The following is a 22,351-nucleotide window of genomic DNA, read 5'->3' on the forward strand; positions in this document are numbered from 1 at the left end:
ATAGATTTGAAGAGCTGAATGCAGCACTAGGTTTCCTCGTGTTTCCCCGTGGTTAGCTTTATCTACGCCTACTGGGACGCGCATCTGCCTCGGGTTTGCAGACGCGCATTGCGGTTTCGTTCTTTTAGCCTTTCAATCAGTAGTGCCGGGACGCGTGTGCGAGCCAAATGCAAGAAAAAAAAAGAAAACAATTCGCAGTGCCAGCTGCCCTGCGATAAAATAAAGCGAGAGTGGCCCCACCGTGACAGCAAATACTACGTACGGTTCCTTCGATGCCCCTTGAGCCACGCGCTCCTCGCCGATATCAATGCCCTTATCACCAGGAGCGCTGGTGATAGCACCTCCGATGGGCGGGCCTCTCTCTTCGAAGTGACCATTCTTTGCTGCTCGTTTCAACAGGCCTGCCTTTGACTGAAAAGTAAGTACCCTCTACATCCACGTAATATTCTACGTACCCCTTCATCTTAATACTACGACCGGGGACAGTTGATACAGCAGACCATGCAGTTGTTCAGAAAAAACAAATGTTTTAAAATAGTCTGTAAATTTGTTTGGCTAATAGACCAGTCTGACGACGAATGGAGCAGTATGCTATACTAATTGACGCTGAGGCAGTGTAATGCACCGTAATGCACCCTACCAATGTTTTTACTCTACTTATTGGTTGTCCTTATTTTATTGATTGATTGATTGATTGATATGTGGAGTTTAACGTCCCAAAACCACTATATGATTATGAGAGACGCCGTAGTGGAGGGCTCCGGAAATTTCGACCACCTGGGGTTCTTTAACGTGCACCCAAATCTGAGTACACGGGCCTACATCATTTCCGCCTCCATCGGAAATGCAGCCGCCGCAGCCGGGATTCGATCCCGCGACCTGCGGGTCAGCAGCCGAGTACCTTAGCCACTAGACCACCGCGGCAGGGTTGTCTTTATTTTATACTAAGGAAAATAGAATGCTTATATTCCTCTTCGTCACGTATTTAAATATATTTAAAAAAACTCTCTTTCACATAGTCGTAGGACACGTGATGCTAAAAAAAGTAAACGTGTAAAGCCAGCTATATGTAGAAATGATTACTTTTGTGGCAAAACAAAGTCGAAGACCTCAGTGCTTTCTTTTGTTTAGAGGGTGTGCGTCACCCTCTCTTAAAGCTATCGCCGCACAAACAATGTCCTTTTGTGAGCGTGTTAGGATTTTTCAGCTGAAATTGTTCCGACGTCACTTTCTCCTCAATGTGAGATACTTGTCACTTCCTCGCAAGGGCACCTTACGCAAACGTAGTACGGCGTCGAAAACATGCAGCGAACATTCCGCGCTTCTCATAGTCTGAAGAAGCTCTATCTGGGGACCTGGACATTTATTTGTTTTGTGCTTTGCTTTGTTGAAACTACTACTGGGGCATATCTTCAGGAAATTTTCTGTTGCAATTACTTTCATTGAGTAGTGTTGCTTTACATGAAATAGGATATAGAACGTCCACTGAACGAACCAACCGCCCTGCCCATCTTGCTTTAAGCAGCCAGTCAGCTTCTAGATAACAGCGCAGCAGACGGGACACAAATAAATAACTAGTTGCAACAAACAAACGCCAACCCACAACTCATTTATTTGAAACTTAACCGATGTTGTATAATGCGCAGCAAAGACAACGCGCCCCAGTCAAGGCTCGTCAGCGTACTGAGAACAAACACGCAAACGCAAAAACTGTGAATCAACCAGATTCACAGTTTTTGCGAATCAACAGTAACAAGTAGAACGCAGATATGCATACTCCTCGTGTAACAAAGTTAAAGAGGGCTCACTGACGCACTAAGTTTAATTGCGCCAAGTTTATCGAAGGTTCCGCAAAAGAGAATACAGATTAGAGAAGAAAGTATGGACAATACTAATGCTCTTTTCGTTCGCCTATGCAATTTTATTACTAGCTTTTCCACAATATAAAGCTACTACAACTCACCAAAATGTTTTCTTTGCTATAGGTCCGCCTAATAACTAGATGAATGGACAAGTAAATTGTGCGTACACGTTATATTAATACAGGCCACTGTGGTAGATGGCACGTATACGTCCGTGCATGGACATCATGGTACACAGCTCAGTATAGTCACGCCGGTGAAATGCGGATGCCCTGAAGTCTTTGCCGTTCTAACATCAATGGTGAAATACACTCGGCCATGAAGCTTCATAGCAAATACTTCCCACTTACTGGGAACCACGTCACAGGGACAATCTGTCATGTCACGAGGTAATCGTAACCGACTCAGATGTGGAAACTGCTACCGCACAGAAGCATTTCTATGAGACCATCTCTATGGGTGCAGGGATTTCTAATTACATACATCAAGCCTTAAGGTAGATACAAACCATAGTGTAGGCAAAAGGAGTTGGTATGATTGAAGGTGGCAGTCATACACAACATCCGGAGGGACATAGTCGGATTCGGGAAGTGGTTTTAAATGAAAAGTAGAGAAAAGTGGGCCCATAACTGTCTCTCAGGTGGAGGACACCTCAACAGCAGCTCACTAGGTGGGGGGGGGGTGAAGGATGGATTAAAATATTAGAATTAAAAGGTAAATAGATAGAGATAAAGGAAGCAGAGAGCGAGGCGCAGCGACAGCGAACGACGGATGTAAGTAGAAGATAGGAAACATGGACACGGTCACAGGAATCCGAGGACGGGACCCATGATCATCCGTACGTCTGTCCCGGCACTTCCTCACCCCTAGGGTCGTGTTATAGGGATGTTTTGTTTTGGGCAGACGGCAATATCCTGGCAAGAGGGCCACCGCTCGGTGCCAGGCGCCAAACAGACGCGGCCTACCTCCCGGCACACAAGCCAGGGAGACTTAACAAGTGGACTATCCCTCGGCGCAGCAACTTAGGTCACGAACGAGAAGCGAGCGTAACTTGGCAAGGTGGGCTAGTCTTATCCCCGTCGAGGCCGACTAGACGGGGGAGCAATGCGAGGTGGCTGGCGCATATGCGAGAGTGATGACAACGACCACCCCCTTTTTGTGGGGAAGAGGGATTTTAAATGAAAAGAAGAGAAAAGTGAGCAAGATAGCAAGTTGGGCCAGTTGAATTACGTTCAGAATTGAAAATTATGGGGCACCACTCTGCGAGAGTTCTTGTCGGCGTCAGAAGATGGCGTAGGGCGAGCCCAGTCGGCCAGAGCTGCGCTGTCGTCGGAGACCGCCGTCAGGACATGGCGTAGGGCGAGCCCAGTCGGCCAGAACTGCGCTGTTGTCGGAGATCGCGAGGGCACAACCGGTCGGCATGAAATCCAGCGAGTGAGACCGTCGAATTCGGGAAAACTGTCAAACGTTCGAACACTGGTGTTTGGAACCGATCAGAGGGCCTGCGATAATTTGCTGGTCAATGTGAGCTTAAATAACAGCGAATTCGAAAAAAAAGGCTTGTTGCACTATGTCCAGCTAAGTATCTTCAAAGTGTGCGTCGCAGCATGACACTATGTACCCACCTTTTTTATATTGGGATAACATGATTTTGAAGAGAACTATGTAAAGTTAGAGCACCTTTTTTATGCTTTTCATGGCTCATGTGTGTGCGAAGCCGTTCTTATATATGCCTAATCTTCCTTTTCTTGTGAAATTTATTCTCCTCAGACTGAACTCAGCCTGTGCCTAAATCGAACGTTACCATGACGGCACACTTCATGTTCATCGGAGCTATGGCCTGTCTGGCTTGGGCGAATGTCCGCGCCCAGACAAACCGGCCAAACATGGTGTTCTTTCTCACCGACGACCTTGACTTGGAGCTGGGCAGCATGATGGTGAGAAATGAGAGTTTCATGTTAGCAGCTCACAGCCAATGCAGAAGAATAACGCAGACAAACTGTATTGAGCTCACCTGTTAACGGAAAAGGAAGATGCTGGCTACACGTAATAGCAGAAAAAAAAGGTGATGCATTTTATGATAACAGGAAATTTTTGTATTTGAGTAAGTGCCTAACTATGATGTGCCATCGGCGAAAATCTCCAAGGTGCCTCCAATCTTGATATACTACTGCATCTCTCGTATTTCGTGCAAGGCAACCTGGCCTGAAAAGTTTTTATTCAATGAGCACGCTTGCAACATTTTTGTGCTGTAGACAACCACACACAAAATAAAAAAGTATGTAGATGTGCCCATGTCCCTCCCTCCCGCTCCTAAAGTGAACATTTTTGCTCAGATTGGCATTTATGAGTCTGTCTGAGGGAACCAAATGTTTTGGAGGTTTTACATGCCAAAACCCTGATATGATTATGAGTTACGTATTATTACTTATTAGTACATCTTATTCGCGGTATTGCCAAAATACACATGCAACTTTAGATATCTTTTTACGTGAATTTGAACTACCAAGAAGAGTAGCTTGGTCTTGTTGGCTTGTAACTTGATAAAAATAGCACCCACTTAGACGGCGATGGATTAAGTGAGGTGACACACGAATGTCGTGCTGCTTTTTCTCTTTTTCTGCCTCTGCTTATGTGTGTGCTATCCCATTCACACGGAACTATCAAACGATGTGAATATGTAGTAAGAATAACTCACCAGTACTGACCCATATTTTCAGTGGGCACTACTAGGTCTCATTAAGCAGACGGCATAAATCATGAAGCCTTGGACTAGAGGCGCTGCCTGTCAAACTTCTAATGTCTAACATTATTTACCAAACATCTATTTTGATAAGGTTATGCATTTGCTCACAAAACGAAGAGCTTCTGGTCTCCCAAACGTCAAGAAAAAAAGTATAATCAGGACAAAATCTTCGACTGTTTATGAAAAGATTATTTGCGCTATGTGCAATAAGCAAGAAAATATGACATGTTAGTAATAAGGGGCACGCACACACACGTTGTACATTACTGTGTTGTAGTAAACACATAATTACTCTACTATACATGAAAAATGTGGCATGTATTTACAAAGGAACTTGGTTGACAGTGTTTAGAAAGATTGGGAAGCAATTAAGGGTACTAGCTAGTTTGCTATGGGAAAGCATAAAGCCGTCCCGTGGGCTTCTCACTTGATGAGGCCCTGTCCGACGAAAGCAGATGCTCATTGTTAGTGCTCTGCAGTCAGTTACGAAAGAAATGGAGCAACGCCCTCGTTTTTGCGAAAGGAAGCCTTACTGTACGCTCTATAGAGTGTTCAGAAAGGCTTCTTTTTCATATGTAAACTAAGACCTGAGTCTTTCATCAATATTTATCTACTTTAGAAGTTAAGTGGTTCCTTTTATTTCTTTATTCCTAATGATATGCAGCACGGGGCGTTGTTTCTCTAGCTTTGTATTTACAAGCGTGATTAAGGGTGACGTTCATTGAGAAACTACCTGAAGAATGACTAATTGAAGGCGTATTTTTAACCACCCCTTTTGTTCGAGAGGACCACACCTATTTGTAGGTATAGTCAGCGATGCCCTGTCGAAATGCTCTAACAAACCCAGCTTTATGCGAAGGGCCTAAGGGACGCACATTGGCAATCTTTGGCCCGGACTACATTTATTGTAGCATGAAAGCGCTCTGCTGCAGCTACTTTAGAGAGGTATATATGGTTTCATTTTATTCTTTTTCGACAAGCGATGCGAATGTGGGTAGGTTGTGCCTAGCCGTACACCACCGTATTTTGTGCTTTTCTACCACAGCATCAATCGGAGAAACATGAGAACGCATTTTTCTCCCTATACCCACCTTGATACCCGCAGAAACCACTTGTGAGGACGCGCCAGCTCATTGGAGATGGTGGAGTGACTTTCGCAAACGCGGTGAGTGAAGATTTTGAGGGGTCTCGTGAGCAATGGTCGGTGTTCCTTTACTAAAGTGAAACATTCTATAGAAAGCAACAGGAGGTTTCACAAGCACCGTATGTGTAAATGCGAAAAATGTATGTCTCGTCCTAAATCTTGCCATATGATCTCTAGCGAAGTAGAGTTAAGGATACCGTGACATGAAAGATGAAACATACGAATATACTACGTCAATACGTTTAAAAAAAGGCATGCCCTGTGTGGAGTCTACTGAAGTTATTCGCATATTACAATTACTGGCTGAAAGCTTCTAGTTGCTATTGATTATCGGCTCATATGATAATGTATCGATATTTTCATGACCCATCTAATGATAGTAGTATCAACACAGTATTGATGCAATCTGAAGATGTGCACTGTTACGCCAAGAACTGGTTCGTTACATTGCGTGTTTTCCATACTACAATTTATGGCAGCATGCAGACATCCATTGTGTTGCGGAGAAAGATTACTGACGAATACAAGAAGTTTTTTAACCAATAACTTACTCTTGAATTGTTCGTGTGAAAGAATTCAAGCCAATCAGGCCATCAGGCATACCGAGGACTGCTGACCGCCGGCTACAGGCACTTGCAAGATAAAGACTTTTTGAACTAAGACACAGCGTCTGTTTCTGATATTGGACGCAGTACGTGACGACGCCCCTGTGCTGCCCTAGCCGCTCTAGCATCCTGACGGGTCGGTATGTGCACAACGTTGGAGTCTTCAACAACTCGCTGTCCGGAGGATGCAGCTCGCAGCACTGGCAGCGCGGACCCGAGCGCAGCGCGTTCGCTGTGGACTTACAGAAGGCCGGATACGAGACCTTCTATGCGGGGAAATATCTCAACCGGGTGAGGCTAGCGAATTCGAATGAACTCAAGTTCAGACAAGGGTGTGTCGGAAGGGTTGCTTTTGATCATACCGGCTTAATGTTTTATATAGTGGAAAAAAACATTTTGCAAAGACATAACTTTACCACCGTCACTTAAGCATTTAGTGTTAAATTTTTACGGAATCGTGAATGTCGTGGCCAATAGTTTGACTTGATCTATTGTTGCTGTGTCAACTGGAAGCACATGGAGTTTCAGAAGATAAACAAGAACTGAGAATGTTCCTTCTGCGGTTATTTATTAACTCGCTTTATTGTCGCCTCGAAAGCTTAAATGCCATTTCTGTTTTTCACTGCATTTGCCGTTTATAGAGCTACCAGCCTGAGCTAAAAGTCCTACTTTTTTTCAAAAAACAATGAACCTGGGAAAAGCGACTTACTTGAGACGTGTGCACTAACGATCTTATGCAAGTTGTTAATTTATATATCGCATTGGTTCACACTATATTTTCTAACAAATTCGAAATTAATAACAACCAATAATCAAGTCAAGGAAAGCACAGCGGGTGTTGTTAGTAATTATGACAAAATGTGAATAAATTAAAGTGGACCAATAAATTACTTGCCCCCGGCAGGGGCATAACCCGCAACCTTTGTATAACGCGTCCGATGCTCTACCAAGTCAGCTATGAAGGTGGTCATCATCCCGTGCATTTTATTAGGTATTGTTGCGAATCTCTGTGCTGTTCATCAGTAGTCGCTTTGAATCCCAGCGCTGATCACCAGTTGTTGCAGACCGGGGTCTACCCGACGCTTCTCCGCTTACGTGGGTTGCCGGAACGTCAGGGATACGTCGGACTCGGCCTCTTGTGGTAGCGTGGCGTAACTTAGAGTGGAGGAAACGAACGCTCACAAGATGGGGATACGAAAAACAAACAGGTTTATGGCACTCTTTACACTTATTTACAGAATAGAGAGGTTGAGAGTTTCATGAACCACGAGCGTGGTGGCTGTATCGTTACATGGTTCAGAGCAACATCCAGAAATCTGCGGCGTCGTTATAAACCCTCTCGGGCTCCTCCTCCTTGTTTGGAACAATCACACACACAAGACACCGCCCACAGGGCATCAGTCAGTAACACATGGTCCGCCGAATGGTTATTGCACCTATTGACGCAACGCTCTGTAGAAAATGAAAACGGGGATCTTTCCCGGAACAACTTGGCGGTTGGGTTGCTTCTTCCACCTTTCCCAGGAAGAGCAGCCAAGGAGTGGATACTTCAATTGCGTAGACACAACCTGTGCGGTCGGTCTGCTTTGCCGTCGCGCTAAACAACCCGGCCTGGAGGAATTGCTTGCAGGGACATTGGCTCACGGACAATCTTCTAATCCTTCTGTTGCTCCCCACCGTTAGACGCTGGTTCCGAGAGAACTGGGGTTCCGGGCGTGGGAGCGCAGCCCGGATCGTTTCTCAGCGGTAGCAGTGCGGCTACTGACGTGGGTCACGACAGCTTCCCCCTCGCCAGATGAGTCATGTAGGGCAGCAGTCACCACTGCTGCTCGAAGGGACGAAGAAAGGGTCCATAGTTGAATGCCAGGAACTCGCCTTCGCTTGTAGCATTGTCTGAGTAATTGCCGAAAACTTCGACAGCACCTCTGAAACTCGATAGCATGCACAAGCAAGCACTCGGCCCCCTTTGAACAAACCAAGCCAAAAGAGGGATGGCAAACCAATTTTCATTACTAGCTTTAACCAAAAACTTACACTCAAAACTGTCTGGACTCACTTGCACTGAGAAACCACACGTGCTACCTTACACATTTCACATAATAGGTTGCACGAAAAAAAAAACAAAAATATCAAATTTGATACACCAAGAGCACCCTTAGATAGCTTAGAAAGAGCGGCTGAGCGCGTCAGCGTTTCCATTCAATTTGCCCTTCTTATACCTATTGTCAAAATGATATTTTTGAAGAATCAAGCTCCACCTCACAAGGCGACTGTTCTTCGATGTCACAGTTTGCAGCCACGTAAGGGGACAAAAGTCTGTCTCTACTTTAAATTTAGCTCTCCTGAGATAACACTGCCACTGATGAATGCCCTACACAAGGCAAGCACACTCTTTTTCTGAAGCGCAGTACGTCATCTCTCGAAAACCCAATTTCTGGCTCAAGTAGAGCGCATCATACTCGTTGTCACTGTCGTCCTGGCAGTATGACACCTAGGCCTCGATATCTCACATTGCACCGGACCGTGCATTCTCGATCGTAAACAGAAGCTCTCAAAACCGGAGGACGATAAGTATTGCCTCTCCTGCCTCCTCTTTTTCATCACTGACTACTTTCATAAGTTGTGTCCCGGGGAAAGCATCGGTCAAGTACGCGAATGCCGAATAAATTTGGATTCAGCGAGCGCTACTATTGTCCCAACGTCTGTCTTTGTCTACAGCTGCCAATAACTGTCTACTGAGACATTAAGCTATCTAGCTTTCCTGAAACTTTGACCTATGCTGTGGCCAAAATATTATTCATTTACTGAACATTAGAAAAAAGTTACTGTTTCGCTCATATGATCGCTTAATCAATCGCCCTTAAAGTGAAGCAACACAACATTAGGAACAAACACTGCCTTCTAGTAAGTTCAGGGGGTTAAACTTACCTGCCTATGCCAACGCCTTTGATTAAAAAAAAACCACTGAGCTCTCCTGAGCGTTTTCACTTAATATCCTTCCTACAGCGCTGCAAAACGCACGGCGCTACCAACCAAAAGCTTCAGCTTTCACAGTTCGTCTAACATTCTTACATTACGCTGTTACACCTTATGTACAACACAACAATAATCCTAGGAAAAATCGGCGACTCTCGCCGAAGCTCGGGCTTGTCCAAACAAAGTATATGTGCTTTACGAGCCTCTTCGAGTCCACCTTGACCTGTTGACTCGACACAGGCAACCTCCCCTATCAGCGCTAACTGCCAGCCACCGAGACTGCAGTTATTCAAGAGCTATATCGTGGCTCGAGAACATCATACCGCCAAGACTCTCTCCCCCACGTGTTCCTGAGATACCTCCATGGCTCCTGCCTAGACCACTTGTCATACTTCAGATTCTTGGGATAATGAAGAAGTCCCTTGTATCATCGATCGGCCTAAAGCAACTTGCACTGCTGCACATTTATACTATGTACGATGGTGTGGCGCACGAATATACCGAAGGATCTACTACGTCGCGTAACTCCGCCGCAGCCTTTGTCATCCCGCAGATTAAGATAGCTCGTCGTTTCAAGATAGATCACAAGACCACATCAACAGCCGCGGAACTTGTTGCTATTCGGGAGGCAATACGTTTCATGTCGACAGAACCCGCTCGTAAATGCACAATACTGTGCAATGCCAAAGCTGCTCTTCAAACCATCGATGGCTTCATGAGACAAGGTTCATATCATACTTTATCGATTGAAACTGCAGAGCTTCTTAACATTGCTACAAAAAATAGACATCATGTAACATTTCAATGAATACCTGCTCATTGTGGCATAATGGGCAAAGAACAGGCGGACGCTGAAGCTAAGAGAGCTTTAAATAGTGCCCTGGAAGTGTGCATCGCATTTTCTCGACAAGATACTGACATCCTACTTCGACGCGTAATGCGCAACTTCATCTTGGAGCACTGGCAGAAACCAGAACACCAGCACAAGCAGCTGCACAAATGGGACCCGGAAATGAAGTTCCGTATGCCTCAAAAGTTAAAGCGAAGCATCTCATGCATTATCCAACGCATTCGCCTCGGTGTGGCTTACATGAGACGTTACACCCACTTGATTGGTTGTGATGACACAGGTCCCAATTGTGCTGACTGTCTGTTGCCAGAAACGCTCAAACATATATTTTACGACTGTCCAGCATATGCAAGCGAACGTCAGCAACTGATATCTTCGATTGGCCGATATATTAATCGACTATTAATCGATGAGGTTGTGTTAGGTACTTGGCCTGACGCCAGAAGCACACATGTGGTTATACGAGCCATCATCGCTTGCTTAGAAGCCACTGGACTGGATGCACGTCTGTAGAGTTACCAAGCCAAATAAGAACATATCATCTCTCTACCTTACCATCGTCATTCATCAATATTTCACTCCCCAGTCACCCTTCCCTAATGTAGAGTACTAGGCCAGAGCAAACTATAACTCAGGCCGACCTCTCTACCTCTCTGTAAATAAAACCTCTCTCTCTCTTTCTCTCTCTCTCTAGGAAAAATCACGTCAAAAGCACCTCACAACAATCGCACAGGTTTTATGCTAAAACCGTGCACTAGATGTCTTTCAATTCTTATAGCGCGTAACGACAACTCCACGGTGTCATGCCAAGCTTAATCATTTTACGAAATAATTAGGTCTATGTTAACATATTCTTCCCTAAAATGCTCATTCACGCCACATCCACATGACAGTGAAGGCATATGACATTACACTAAACCTATAAAACACTATAAAAATAACACATTTTTTCCAGCTTTTGCCTTCTGCACGATTTCGCACTAATTTATTAATCACTTCGATGCTAATTTTCAGCTTTTGGTTTGGGAGTTTTCTTTCTAAAAATTTACTCCACATTACGTAACTTACAAAACTAAAAGGGTTCAAATACGCACCTCCGATGCAACACTCAGTAACCATATTTAACACGCCTGTGCAAAAGTTACTTAAACTGACCGTTTCCCCTTTCTCAACTAAGTTCTTTTGAATCGTACCCGATGGGGTCGTGGTCACCGCAGTTTTCGAGCACGCCAGAACCTACAAAATCCACACACTCTAAGCAGTGCACTGCCGTCACACCTCATTTTACACTTCGGCCTGTTCCCCTCGGGAATTTCAAAGGGACGCCAGAAACAGGGGAAAATTGGGGCCATTGCCCATTTGTGTTCGCCCTGATGCGTTTTTTTAGCTATTGTGATCTTTCGACGTCGACCCTTCGAGCAAGGTCCCCTTCCTGAAGTTGTCGAACTGAATCGCACCTTTCCTTGTGGTGACGCACCTCCTTTTTCCCCTCAGAACCTGGTTTGCCACTTGTGCCTGCCTAAACGCCACCATTGCGTTTCCTGGAGCGATTTAATGGCTCATACCCTTTCATCTTTCTTGCGACGGAGTGGAACCTGTCCAAGGCTTACCCAGTTCTGAACGGTTCCGCTTCTTTCTTTTTCTTCGATGATCGCAAACCACCTCGATGGTATGGCTGCACTGCTGAAGCGTGGCGTTATTGCTCTCATCGGACACTGCGCTAATCATGTCAACATTCGACGATGTCGAAACGTCTTCTTGAGACACGAAGAAGGTTTCCAGCTCCTTACTGGGCCCATTAAGGCTGCTGGCACCTTCCTCGTCCACGCAAGACGCGTCTTTCGATATCCTCCCTATTTTCAGACCAGCCAAGACCTCGTTCTCAGCATACTCCACCTTGATGGATTCTAGAAAACGCGGGCCCTTCTCTGGCGCCATCTGCTCTTCTCGCGTTTAATGATGCGCCTCAACTTCCGGCGCTTTGCGACGCGCCTCGCTTTCAGACTCCGGTCTGAGTGTTTCTTTTTGCTAACATAAGTTTCGAATCTTCTGATTAGCTCTGCTTGAATAACTTCGTAGTTTTTGGCGTCCTGCTCACTGAGTCGCGCCACAACATTCGCTGCCACGCAGGGCAGAACCGTGAGTAGCTTCTGACACCAAGTGCCTCGTTCACACGACAGTTGCCTACGCTTTCATTCAAAGAGTCTAAAATACAGGCCCATATCCCATGATACCTCATATGGCTGCATGTATTTAGACATCTCGAACTCTGCCCTATTGTCGACAAGAAGTACTTCTCGCTGGGGTCCCAATCTCTTACTCAACTCATTATCTTGTTCGAAAAACTTTAACTTTTGGTCTAGTCTTTCGTCTTCCCTCTTTCCATCTGAGCTGCTCTCAACTTTCTTTCAATGATGAGGTCCCATTCTTCCCTTAGTTCCTCATCATCAGCCCCCAAATCATTATTCACTTGTATGATTATGGGTTTTTGTGCAAAACCATTTGTATCAATCCCCGATTTCTCAAACAACACCAACAAGTCTGACTTCTGCAGCTCCCTTCCGTAAGTCCATGATCGTACTGAGTACTCGATACTTCCAAAAATAGCTTCCCGAAACGGCGAAACTGAGTCTTGCGGCAAAGTTAACTACCAGTTCTAAAATTTACACTCTTTTAGAGCCTGGTTCACTCAAAGGAAAAGCCAAGCACTCGCCCTTACGTGATTCATGACTTGAGCCAGCCGCTTCCTGTGGGCCGACAGTTACTGTCACTTGCTTGTAACTTCGTATCCCACCACCGATCACCAGTTGTTGCGGATGCCTGCACTGGTCACCAGTAGTCGCTTCGAATCCCAGCGCTGATCACCAGTTGTTGCAGACCGGGGTCTACCCGATGCTTCTCCGCTTACGTGGTTTGCCGGAACGTCAGGGATACGTCGGACCCAGCCTCTTGTGGTAGCGTGGCGTAACTTAGAGTGCAGGAAACAAACGCTGACAAGATGGGGATACAAAAAACAAACAGGATTATGGCATTATTTACAATTATTTACAGCCTAGAAAGGTTGAGAGTTTCACAAACCACGAGCATGGTGGTTGAATCGTTACATGGTTTAGAGAAACGTCCAGCACTCTGCAGCGTTGTTATAAACTCTGTCAGCTCCTCCTCCTTGATTGGAAGACCAATCACACACACAAGACACCGCGCACATGGCATCAGTGAGTAACACAGGGTGCGCCGAATAGTCATTGCACCTTTTTACGCGATACTCTGTAGAGAAGGGAAACGGGGTTTCTTCCCGGAACAATTTCGCGGTTGGGTTACTTCTTCCACCTTTCCCAGGAAGGGTAGCCAAGGAGTGGATATTTAAATCGTGTATACACGACCTGTGCGGTCGTTCTACTTCACTGTCTCACTAAACAAGCCGGCCCAGAGGAATTGCTTGTAGGAACATTGGCTCACGGACTGTCTTCTAGTTCTTTTGTTGCTCCCCGCCGCTGGACGCTGATTCCGAGAGAAGTGGGGTTCTGGGCGTGGGAGCGCAGCCCAGCTACGTTTCTCAGCGACAACATGGCGCCTACTGACCCGGGTCACAACAGTATTTATGCGCATGCAAAACCCAGGAGTGTTCGTCAGCGCTTCTCGTAACCACGAAGCCAAGTGTAGAACCCTTGTTTCAGAGGCGAAGCTCTTTAGGGTGTGGCCGTTCCCTCCTCTGTAGCAGTAGCAGTAGTATGTAGCCACATATAGTTTATGAATTGCTGAATAAAGGACGTTGTGAGTATGTGTTCTTACAACATATCACTAGATCGCGTTAATGGTTTTCGTATAGGGGACGATTTCATATATTTGACAGACAGACAGACAGACAGACAGACAGACAGACAGACAGACAGGCAGACAGACAGACAGACAGACAGACAGACAGACAGACAGACAGACAGACAGACAGACAGACAGACAGACAGACAGACAGACAGACAGACGCAGCCTGTGGATGATTTCCGGTTGGCCGATAAAACCCTACCAAGCTTTGACCAACTCATCATCAATCACTATGTGGATACGCAGCAATTCTTTCATGAACTTCGTGGTCTAACCTCTCCTTCTGTGAAATTGATTCAGCGAGCAGATCTTACAATAGGGTGAACTATAAAAATGGACATGGACTGAAAGCTTCTCATTACTTTGCTTAAAGATCTTGTAAAAACTAAAGTAATTTCTGTTGATTTTTTTTTATTTTCTCTACTTATAAGAATGTGAAGAGAGTGCGTGGTGAGAATTAACTCGGATAACTTGAGAAAGAATGACGGCAGAGAAAGACAAGGTTTAGGTAACTATCGTTTTTTCTTGGGGTCCAGGTGCTAAAATTGTGAGGGTCCGTAGTTGACCAGTTGTGTAATCACTACCCTGGGACGGCTCTATGCTCTCCCGTAGTAGAGTAACAAGTACTCTTAATCGTAAACCACTTTCGGTAAACACACACGATAGAAGAGGTTGGCGCTAACGACGGGACGGCTTTCAGCTTTCCCATAGTAGAGTATCTAGTACTCTAAATCATTACGCACTTTTTCTAAAGACAGTTCATTGACGGGGTAGCTTGATACTGTCTCAAAGTAAAGTGCATTGTATTCTAAATTGTCGAACATTTAATTGCGATGACAGTTATAAGGACATTCTAAGGTGGATTTCGCCGCCAACATCGATGTCGTGCACCGAATTTGTATACGTATCTCTATATATAATAAAACGTAAGAAAGAAAAAATACCAGAAAGACTCCGGCGCGCCGAATCGAACGTGAGACCTCCGCGTAGTGAATGCGAGGCGTTGACCACTATACCACCAAGAGGTACCTCCTTCAACGTTCAAACGGCAAGCTATATATATCTACTACTTACCACTGTTGGTGGGCATCACGGGGGGAACTGGCGTTTTTTTGCAGCATTATCAGCAAGATGGCGCAGTAAGCGCACGGCGGCTGTGATCTCTCACGCGTGGTTTGGCCCGCATAGAGAATAAGGGGGTGACGTTCGATCACGTGCCCTTATCTTGCATTGGGGAGAATTGTACGTCTTGGCCAGCCTTTGAGTTTCATCAGAGCGATTCGTTTGGAGTTACCGGGCGCACAATAAAAGGTCACTGCAGTCGTTGCACAGCCTCCATTTGCGAAAATGGCGCGCTTTTAACACACAGCAAAGTAACGAGGAACAGTACAGCGAAGTACGTTTCGTGCGTTCTTTGTGCGTGAGAAACGCGGGGCACGTTTTGAGCTGCTTGCCGTTCTGCGCGTGACCTTTGAATTTGTTCCTATCGCGTTCATTGCTTCGCTTTTGCGGCAAATCTGTGACATTTACGGGCGAAGCTTATTATAGCGGCACTCATTTGTCCCTCGTAGCCGTTGTAGTATGTAACAAGTATAACATTTTGACCTCCAAGGTGGTGCCGGTGAAAGATTTCTTCTGTGCGTTGTTGAACAATAAAAATAGTGCCTAATGTACATGTCAATGGCTGCTAATGGCGAATGAGAGACAGGAGCGTTCGGCTTTTAGTTATCGCGCACGCTGCAATTCCCATTAGCAGCCATTAACATGTATATTGAGCACTATCTGACAAGAATGCGTTGCTACGTTATACTCGCTGGGCGTAACCTCCATGGTTTTAGAAAGGTTTAGCGAGCATTGGGGCCGCAGTGTCATGAATATAGTGAACTAGTATATGCCATGAACTCGAGGTGGTTCAAAGGTGGGAAGTAGACACGAAGCGCAAGCCGTAAGAAAGTGTGCGTGGGCCACCTCTCGTTTAGTCCTTGGATTGTCCGCTGTATGGCGGTGCTTCTATATAGGGAATATATGATGACAAGATGCGAGATGGTGGTACTTGAAGTGTTGAATAGATGGACGAACGGACACACAGACAGATGCACGGATGGATGCATGAACGGACGCAAGGGCGGATGCATGGACGAACGCAGGGACAGCCGCACGAACAGACGCACGCACGGACGGGCGGATGGACGCATGGACGGTCACACAGACGGGCGCATGGACGGACGGAAGCAAGAACATGGACGGACAAATGCTACGCCCCACTCTACATCATTCACTCCGTGGATATGCTGCCAATTTTTGTTTCGAACATTTCTCAGTCGTCAGGCGTAATTTTTGTCGATGTGACCTCATAAAATGTGAGGCCCAAGGGACGGCTTTCCGCTCTCCTATAGTAGAGTACCGAGTACTCTAAATCGTCAGCCACTTTTAGGGGCGAAGCTCCTCTCGGTCTACCCTTGTCCTACGTCAGGCATAACCGGCCAGATGGACAGATGGAGAGACAGACGTACAGACAGGTACACGTTCAGACAGACAAATGGAGAGACATACAGACACACGGGCATACAGACAGACAGACGGACAGAAAAAGAGGTAGAAAGATGGACGGATGGACGGACAGACAGACAGACAGACAGACAGACAGACAGACAGACGCTTCGGCCAAGTCATCATCATTCACTTCGTGGATATGCTGTGATTTTTTGCCTGCTTGAGTCCCGAATGAAGGTACAGAATGGTTTTATATTTGTTTTCAGCGCATATTCACAATACTTAACTCCATGCTTATATTTCTCTTTTTTTTTCGCCTAAGGACACACATTTTCCAAGTTGGAAATTTCAGACTCATTTCTTTAGGCATCTCTGATTGGGAAACCTTTTTAATACTTTCGACTGGAAAATGCGATATAACTTTGCAAGATACTTTCTTAAACCAGTTTGTTCATGAACTTTTGAAGAAAAGTTGTAGCGCAATGCAACACAAGGACAGATAAGGAATTGTCTCGCCAGTCTTAATTTTATTACCTATCACTGCATTGTTTTGCTTCAAGACAATAAATGAGAACTCTATCCGTTATGTCCACTCTAAGTTACGTTCTCAATCAATTCCAGCAAATGAAATCTCATCAAAAGTTCTCCACTGGTAGCGTCGCGTATGTGTGTATCCGTTATATATATATATGTGTGTGTATGGGATATAACACAACGGGAGCGTTGTCAACAAAGATAAATATATTTATCTTCCTTGTTGACAACACTCCCGTTGTGTTATAACCCAATAACCCAAATCTTCACGAAAACGAACTGGCATAATGAATTATTACTCTCAATATATATATATATATATATATATATATATATATATATATATATATATATATATATATATATATATATATATATATATATGTGTGTGTGTGTGTGTGTGTGTGTGTGTGTATATGTATATATAGTTTGTGTGAGCGCAAAAACTCAGAGCCAATGTGAGCGTTTTCGTCTTTGGTACTTTATGCATGTTCTTCGAGTACTCAATTGCCTGATAAAGGCGACTAGTTGAGGTTGAGGTGATACGTTTCTGTTGCAGTACGGTCACAAGAAGGCAGGTGGTGTGCAACATGTGCCGCCTGGATGGACCAACTGGAATGGACTGGTAAGCATCAACAGTGTGCACGGTTCGCATGACACTTAGGTGCTCTTCAATCCAGTTTCAACAGTAAATTATTTACCGATTACTTATTGAGTCCTTACCATGGGACATTAGGCAAGGCCAATTTTCAAAAGTTAACTTGAGCGATAAAGGGTTCGAATACTGGGAGATGCAGTCGACACATATACTTATAACAATTAATAGAAAAATATCTCATTATCTGGCCTCAATCAATGACAGTTACCTAATACCGCGAATTTCTTTGCTTCCTCACCAAAAGAAAACACCATTGTTTTCACCTGAAAAATGATTAGTCCAAAGTACTATTTCGTGTCGACAATATTGTTGAAGTGGAAAAAACACCGAGCAAAAATAAGCAATCATGAAAAATAACTTTTGTATCTCCTGTGCCATAAACCGGGACTATGAGACGCACCATTGGTGTGAACTCCACGCCCATGTATAACTGTATGACTGTGTATAACTGGCACTACGTATAACTGGGACTTCTTCTTATGTACTAAAAAATGGCAGATCCCACGTACAGGGGAGTCAATGTTATGCGAATCACGAATTAGAAATGTTGATGGGTCACTTTAAAATCGGCACAACGTTACGAGGTGGAGGTAAATGATGCCGTACATGACTTACGTGTCATGATTATCATGTTTCCATTTGTCATGATTGTCATGTTTACATTTGTCATCTGTTCACGTCACGTGATATCTAATTTAGTATATGTGGTGCTAGCGAAACGGCCATGAGCACGTTATGAGCGTGGTATGGTGTCATGTTTTTACATGACAGGCATGTCATGATTATCATGTTTGCACCAGTCATATATTTTGTGATTCAATGACGTCACGTAACACCGAAATTGGTATATGTGGAGCTAGCGAAACGACCACGAGAGCATCATGAAGGGCCCAATATAATCTAATGTAGCGTTGACGCGCGCGCACGCTGGGCACAGCGACGCTACGTTAGCAAAACGCGAGCAGTTTATAGTCTGACGCCAGGCGTGACAGGCGCGACCAGCGTCCGTCGGCGTGGCCCGACGGCAACCAGCGTGAAATTCGTGCCGATGCGTTACCCAGACAACACTGCATCTCCCTCTTTTCATGACGGAGGAACGCCAGACGCGCTTGAACGCGCTTGCCTCAAAGCAACGCAGGGTGGCGCACGCCTGCGATTATATGGCAAAACAGGTGCCCGGCATGGCAACGCCGGGCTGACGCGGCGAAATGAACGCCGGCGAGCACGGGCACCGCGTCACATCGAAATGTATTGGCACCTCGAATGTGGAATGTAGTCATGTTCTCACACGACATGCATCTCTTGATTATCATGTTTGCACCAGTCATGTACCTTCGTCATCCATTGACGTAACGTATTAAAAATTTGACATTTGTGAAGCTAGCGAAACACCAGTGAGCTCATCATGAGTGTGGCATGTAGTCAAGTTGTTACATGACACGCATGTCGTGATTATCATGTTTGGATGTGTCATTTACCTATATCATTCATTCACGTCCCGTAATACTAAATGTAGTATAAGTGAAGCTAGTGAAACGGTCGCCAGTGCATCATGAGCGTGGAATGTAGTCATGTTGTTACATGCCAAGCATCTCATGGTTATCATGTTTGCACCAGTCAGATACCTTTGTCATCCATTCACGTACTGTAATACCTAATTTGGTATATGCGACGCTAGCAAAACGGCCGCGACCACATCATGAGCGTGGCACGTAGACATGTCGTTACATGACACGCATGCAATCATTTTCATGTTAGGGCCTGTCGCTTGTGTTCGCCATGCAATCATGTCATACCATACCAGTTTTGCAACATGCCATGGGAACGAAACCACGGCAAGAGCTGCAGGATTATGAATAGTAAATCACGACATTCATGACGTACATGTCAAAATTTTTGTGTTATGACTAGTCAAATATGTTCTTCATACAGTCGTGTTTTTCACACAGCCATTTATTAGGAATGATCAACCACCAGTAGGGCGCGAAATCAAAATTTGCTCAGGGATTTGGACAGCAACGTATGAGAGGGAGGAGTACCTTAAGTCCTAACGTTTAATCACTTTTGTACATTACTCAGTTTATGCGCAGTTAGTCGGCATGTCGTAGATCTAGTCGCACAGAAGATAGTTTTGATTTTTAACACGGGTTCTAGGTTCTGATTTGGTCCTTAACTTTTACCAGTTACACCACGGCCGACGCGTTACAAGGTTCCTTGCCGACAATTGTGACATCAATGATAGATAGACCATTAGTCTTCCCCAAGAAGGACAGTACTCTAAATGTATCAGCAAACCATCCATCTGATCACTAGAAAAATAAGTAGCTCCTTGGTTTTATTTACTCTGATGTAAAGATATATTATGAACATGTTTTATAATCTTAAAAAAAAAGTTCTCATCATGTACCTTTTCGCGTTTTTGGCGTGTTATTGGCAGCGTTAGCTGGTGTGCACGTCAGAGGGGGATTCTGTGGTTGTGTAGAGATGCTCCTGTTCGACTACGAGTAAACTAGGTCATGTAGTTTGTGCCCATCTTGTCTACAGTGCTCTTTATCTCCGTATTCGCGCCTAAGTTTTTACATATTTTAGTGCGACCAACCAGCTAGAACTGGTTTTGATGCTGCCTCGCAGGTGGGCAACTCCGTGTACTACAACTACACGCTGTCCATTAACGGCAGTGCCGAGAAGCATGGCGACAACCCGAACAAGGACTATCTTACCGATGTATTGGTAAGCCGACATTGCTACTGCAACATAGTGCCACAGTGCATTTGTTCCCTTTTTACATGTGAGGCTTGCTTAACACTTACTTGGCTGGTTATTGCAATTCGCTTTGACTTTAAGCCTTTGCTAACGTCTTTGTTAGGTCTTTTTCTACTTTAGAGGAAAGCGGTAGAAGACGAACAACGGTCAAAAACTATAGTCAGACTCCTGTAAGCAGCCGGGACGCTTTCGTCTACCTACAGAACCATCTTTTGCGCACTGGGTGCGCCAAGATGAAGCACATGCATAGAACAATAAATTACAACACCAGAGCTCAACTCTAACTTCTGATGCATTGCTTCAGGCAGGACTGCCAGTTGCAGTTAGTGAAAATAGCGCTTGGAACTGAAAAGTTGATGCCGGATTATTTTAGTAGATACGGCTTAATGTGAGGTAGGTTGCATTCCTGGGACAGGTTTGGTCTGATGCAAATAACCTTCCATGCTCTCGATGAATATGACCCGGATCATGTTCTGTCATGATGGTGAGGCCTTGGCATTATATAGAATCATGCAGGCGTTGCGGTGTCACAGATTTAAAAAAATCACGTGGATATTTTTTCCGTGGCTAAATATTTTTCATTCGTCATTTTAATGCGCAGATCCCACGTAACAAGTGGATAATTGTAACACGTATACATGGTTCGCAAGCAGGTTAAGGCAAAATGAGGATCCAAACCTCCTGACCAGGCCCTACCGCACAGGGGTAGCAGAAGCAGCAGATTTGAAAATAAATAAGTCAACTTAAGAAATGCTGAATCAACAAGGACATAATCATTATTATGTTAAGCTTATAACCACCAATTATAGTAATAACGTTGCGACAGTAATGGACATAAAGTATTATTGTAATCACAGGACCAACATAAGCACTAATGCAATAAAAGCAACAAACATCAATAATGTAGTAATTAGCCACAGTAATAACAATAACATTTAATAATGTTACAGTGCAATAGACGGATATCATTTTTATTTCTGTAGTGAAAGTTACATTAAAAATTGAACAACACATCCGCATCTGACTTAAGGAACATGTCCATTATTAAATGATTAAATTGTTGAATCATTTTACAATTTCTGGCTACTTGAACAACAGTTGAATACATATTACATAAACACATAGTCTCATACTCGATGGTTTGCTTGCCTTAGTTTGTCCTGGGTTGCTTAGTTACCATTGATGCGCTGCGTAAACTGTATCCTGTTTCTCGACTGAGGTACCAGTTTGAAAAGCCTCAAAGTTTGTAGGGACTTCCTTAAACAGTCGAATGCAGATCTTTACTCTGTAAGAGTTTGTAGTGTTAATAATACTGTAACGCGCCATTAATTTGGAAGACCCTATGTTTCCAATTGAAAAGTTTAGCAAACGAACAGCTCGACGTTGTAGTACTGCCAATTTTTACAAGTCTGTTTTGTTTCCTTTCTCCCATACTGATAAGCCATAGCTAAGCTGAGAATGTACAAGAGAATAGTATAGCTGTCTCACGAGCTTAAGTGGCATATAGCATCAAATTCGTTGTAACAGGCCAACTGATCATGCAACCTTAGCTCAAACTTTATTTATGTGCTCAGTCCAGCTTAGGTTTATATGAAATGTAACACTTAAAAAAGAATGGCTTGTCACATCCTCTAGTTGCATTAATTGGCTATCCCGTGCAGATTCAAACTCCTCTAAAGCAGATAAGCATCTTGCCCGGGTAATATATATATACATCAGAAAGCATAGTGTTGGCTACTTCATATCTGTTTCGACGAATTCGAGGCCACGATATATGGCGCGTGATGTTTTGCTAATATAATGGGTAAATCATCCTTGATTTCAGAGAAGTATGGCGCCACATGCTGTGTGTCGCAAAATTTGACATATCTACTGAGTGTCAAGGCTCAATTGCACAT

The 22,351-nt window shown here is 44.5% G+C and overlaps 1 protein-coding gene across 1 annotated transcript in view; it reads left to right on the forward strand.

Annotated features, from left to right (window-relative positions):
- Positions 1-260: 260 nt before the first annotated feature.
- LOC119174271 (N-acetylglucosamine-6-sulfatase) overlaps positions 261-22,351 on the forward strand; it is a 46,429-nt gene continuing 24,338 nt past the window's right edge. The window contains exons 1-6 of the mRNA XM_075883003.1: positions 261-418; positions 3,633-3,799; positions 5,714-5,773; positions 6,445-6,648; positions 17,592-17,657; positions 20,322-20,420. Coding sequence (XP_075739118.1) covers positions 3,668-3,799; positions 5,714-5,773; positions 6,445-6,648; positions 17,592-17,657; positions 20,322-20,420 — 561 coding nt within the window. The 5' untranslated portion in view covers positions 261-418; positions 3,633-3,667. The remainder of the gene's footprint in view (positions 419-3,632; positions 3,800-5,713; positions 5,774-6,444; positions 6,649-17,591; positions 17,658-20,321; positions 20,421-22,351) is intronic.

Source organism: Rhipicephalus microplus, unplaced genomic scaffold (assembly GCF_043290135.1).
Source record: "Rhipicephalus microplus isolate Deutch F79 unplaced genomic scaffold, USDA_Rmic scaffold_15, whole genome shotgun sequence".
Taxonomy (NCBI): domain Eukaryota; kingdom Metazoa; phylum Arthropoda; class Arachnida; order Ixodida; family Ixodidae; genus Rhipicephalus; species Rhipicephalus microplus.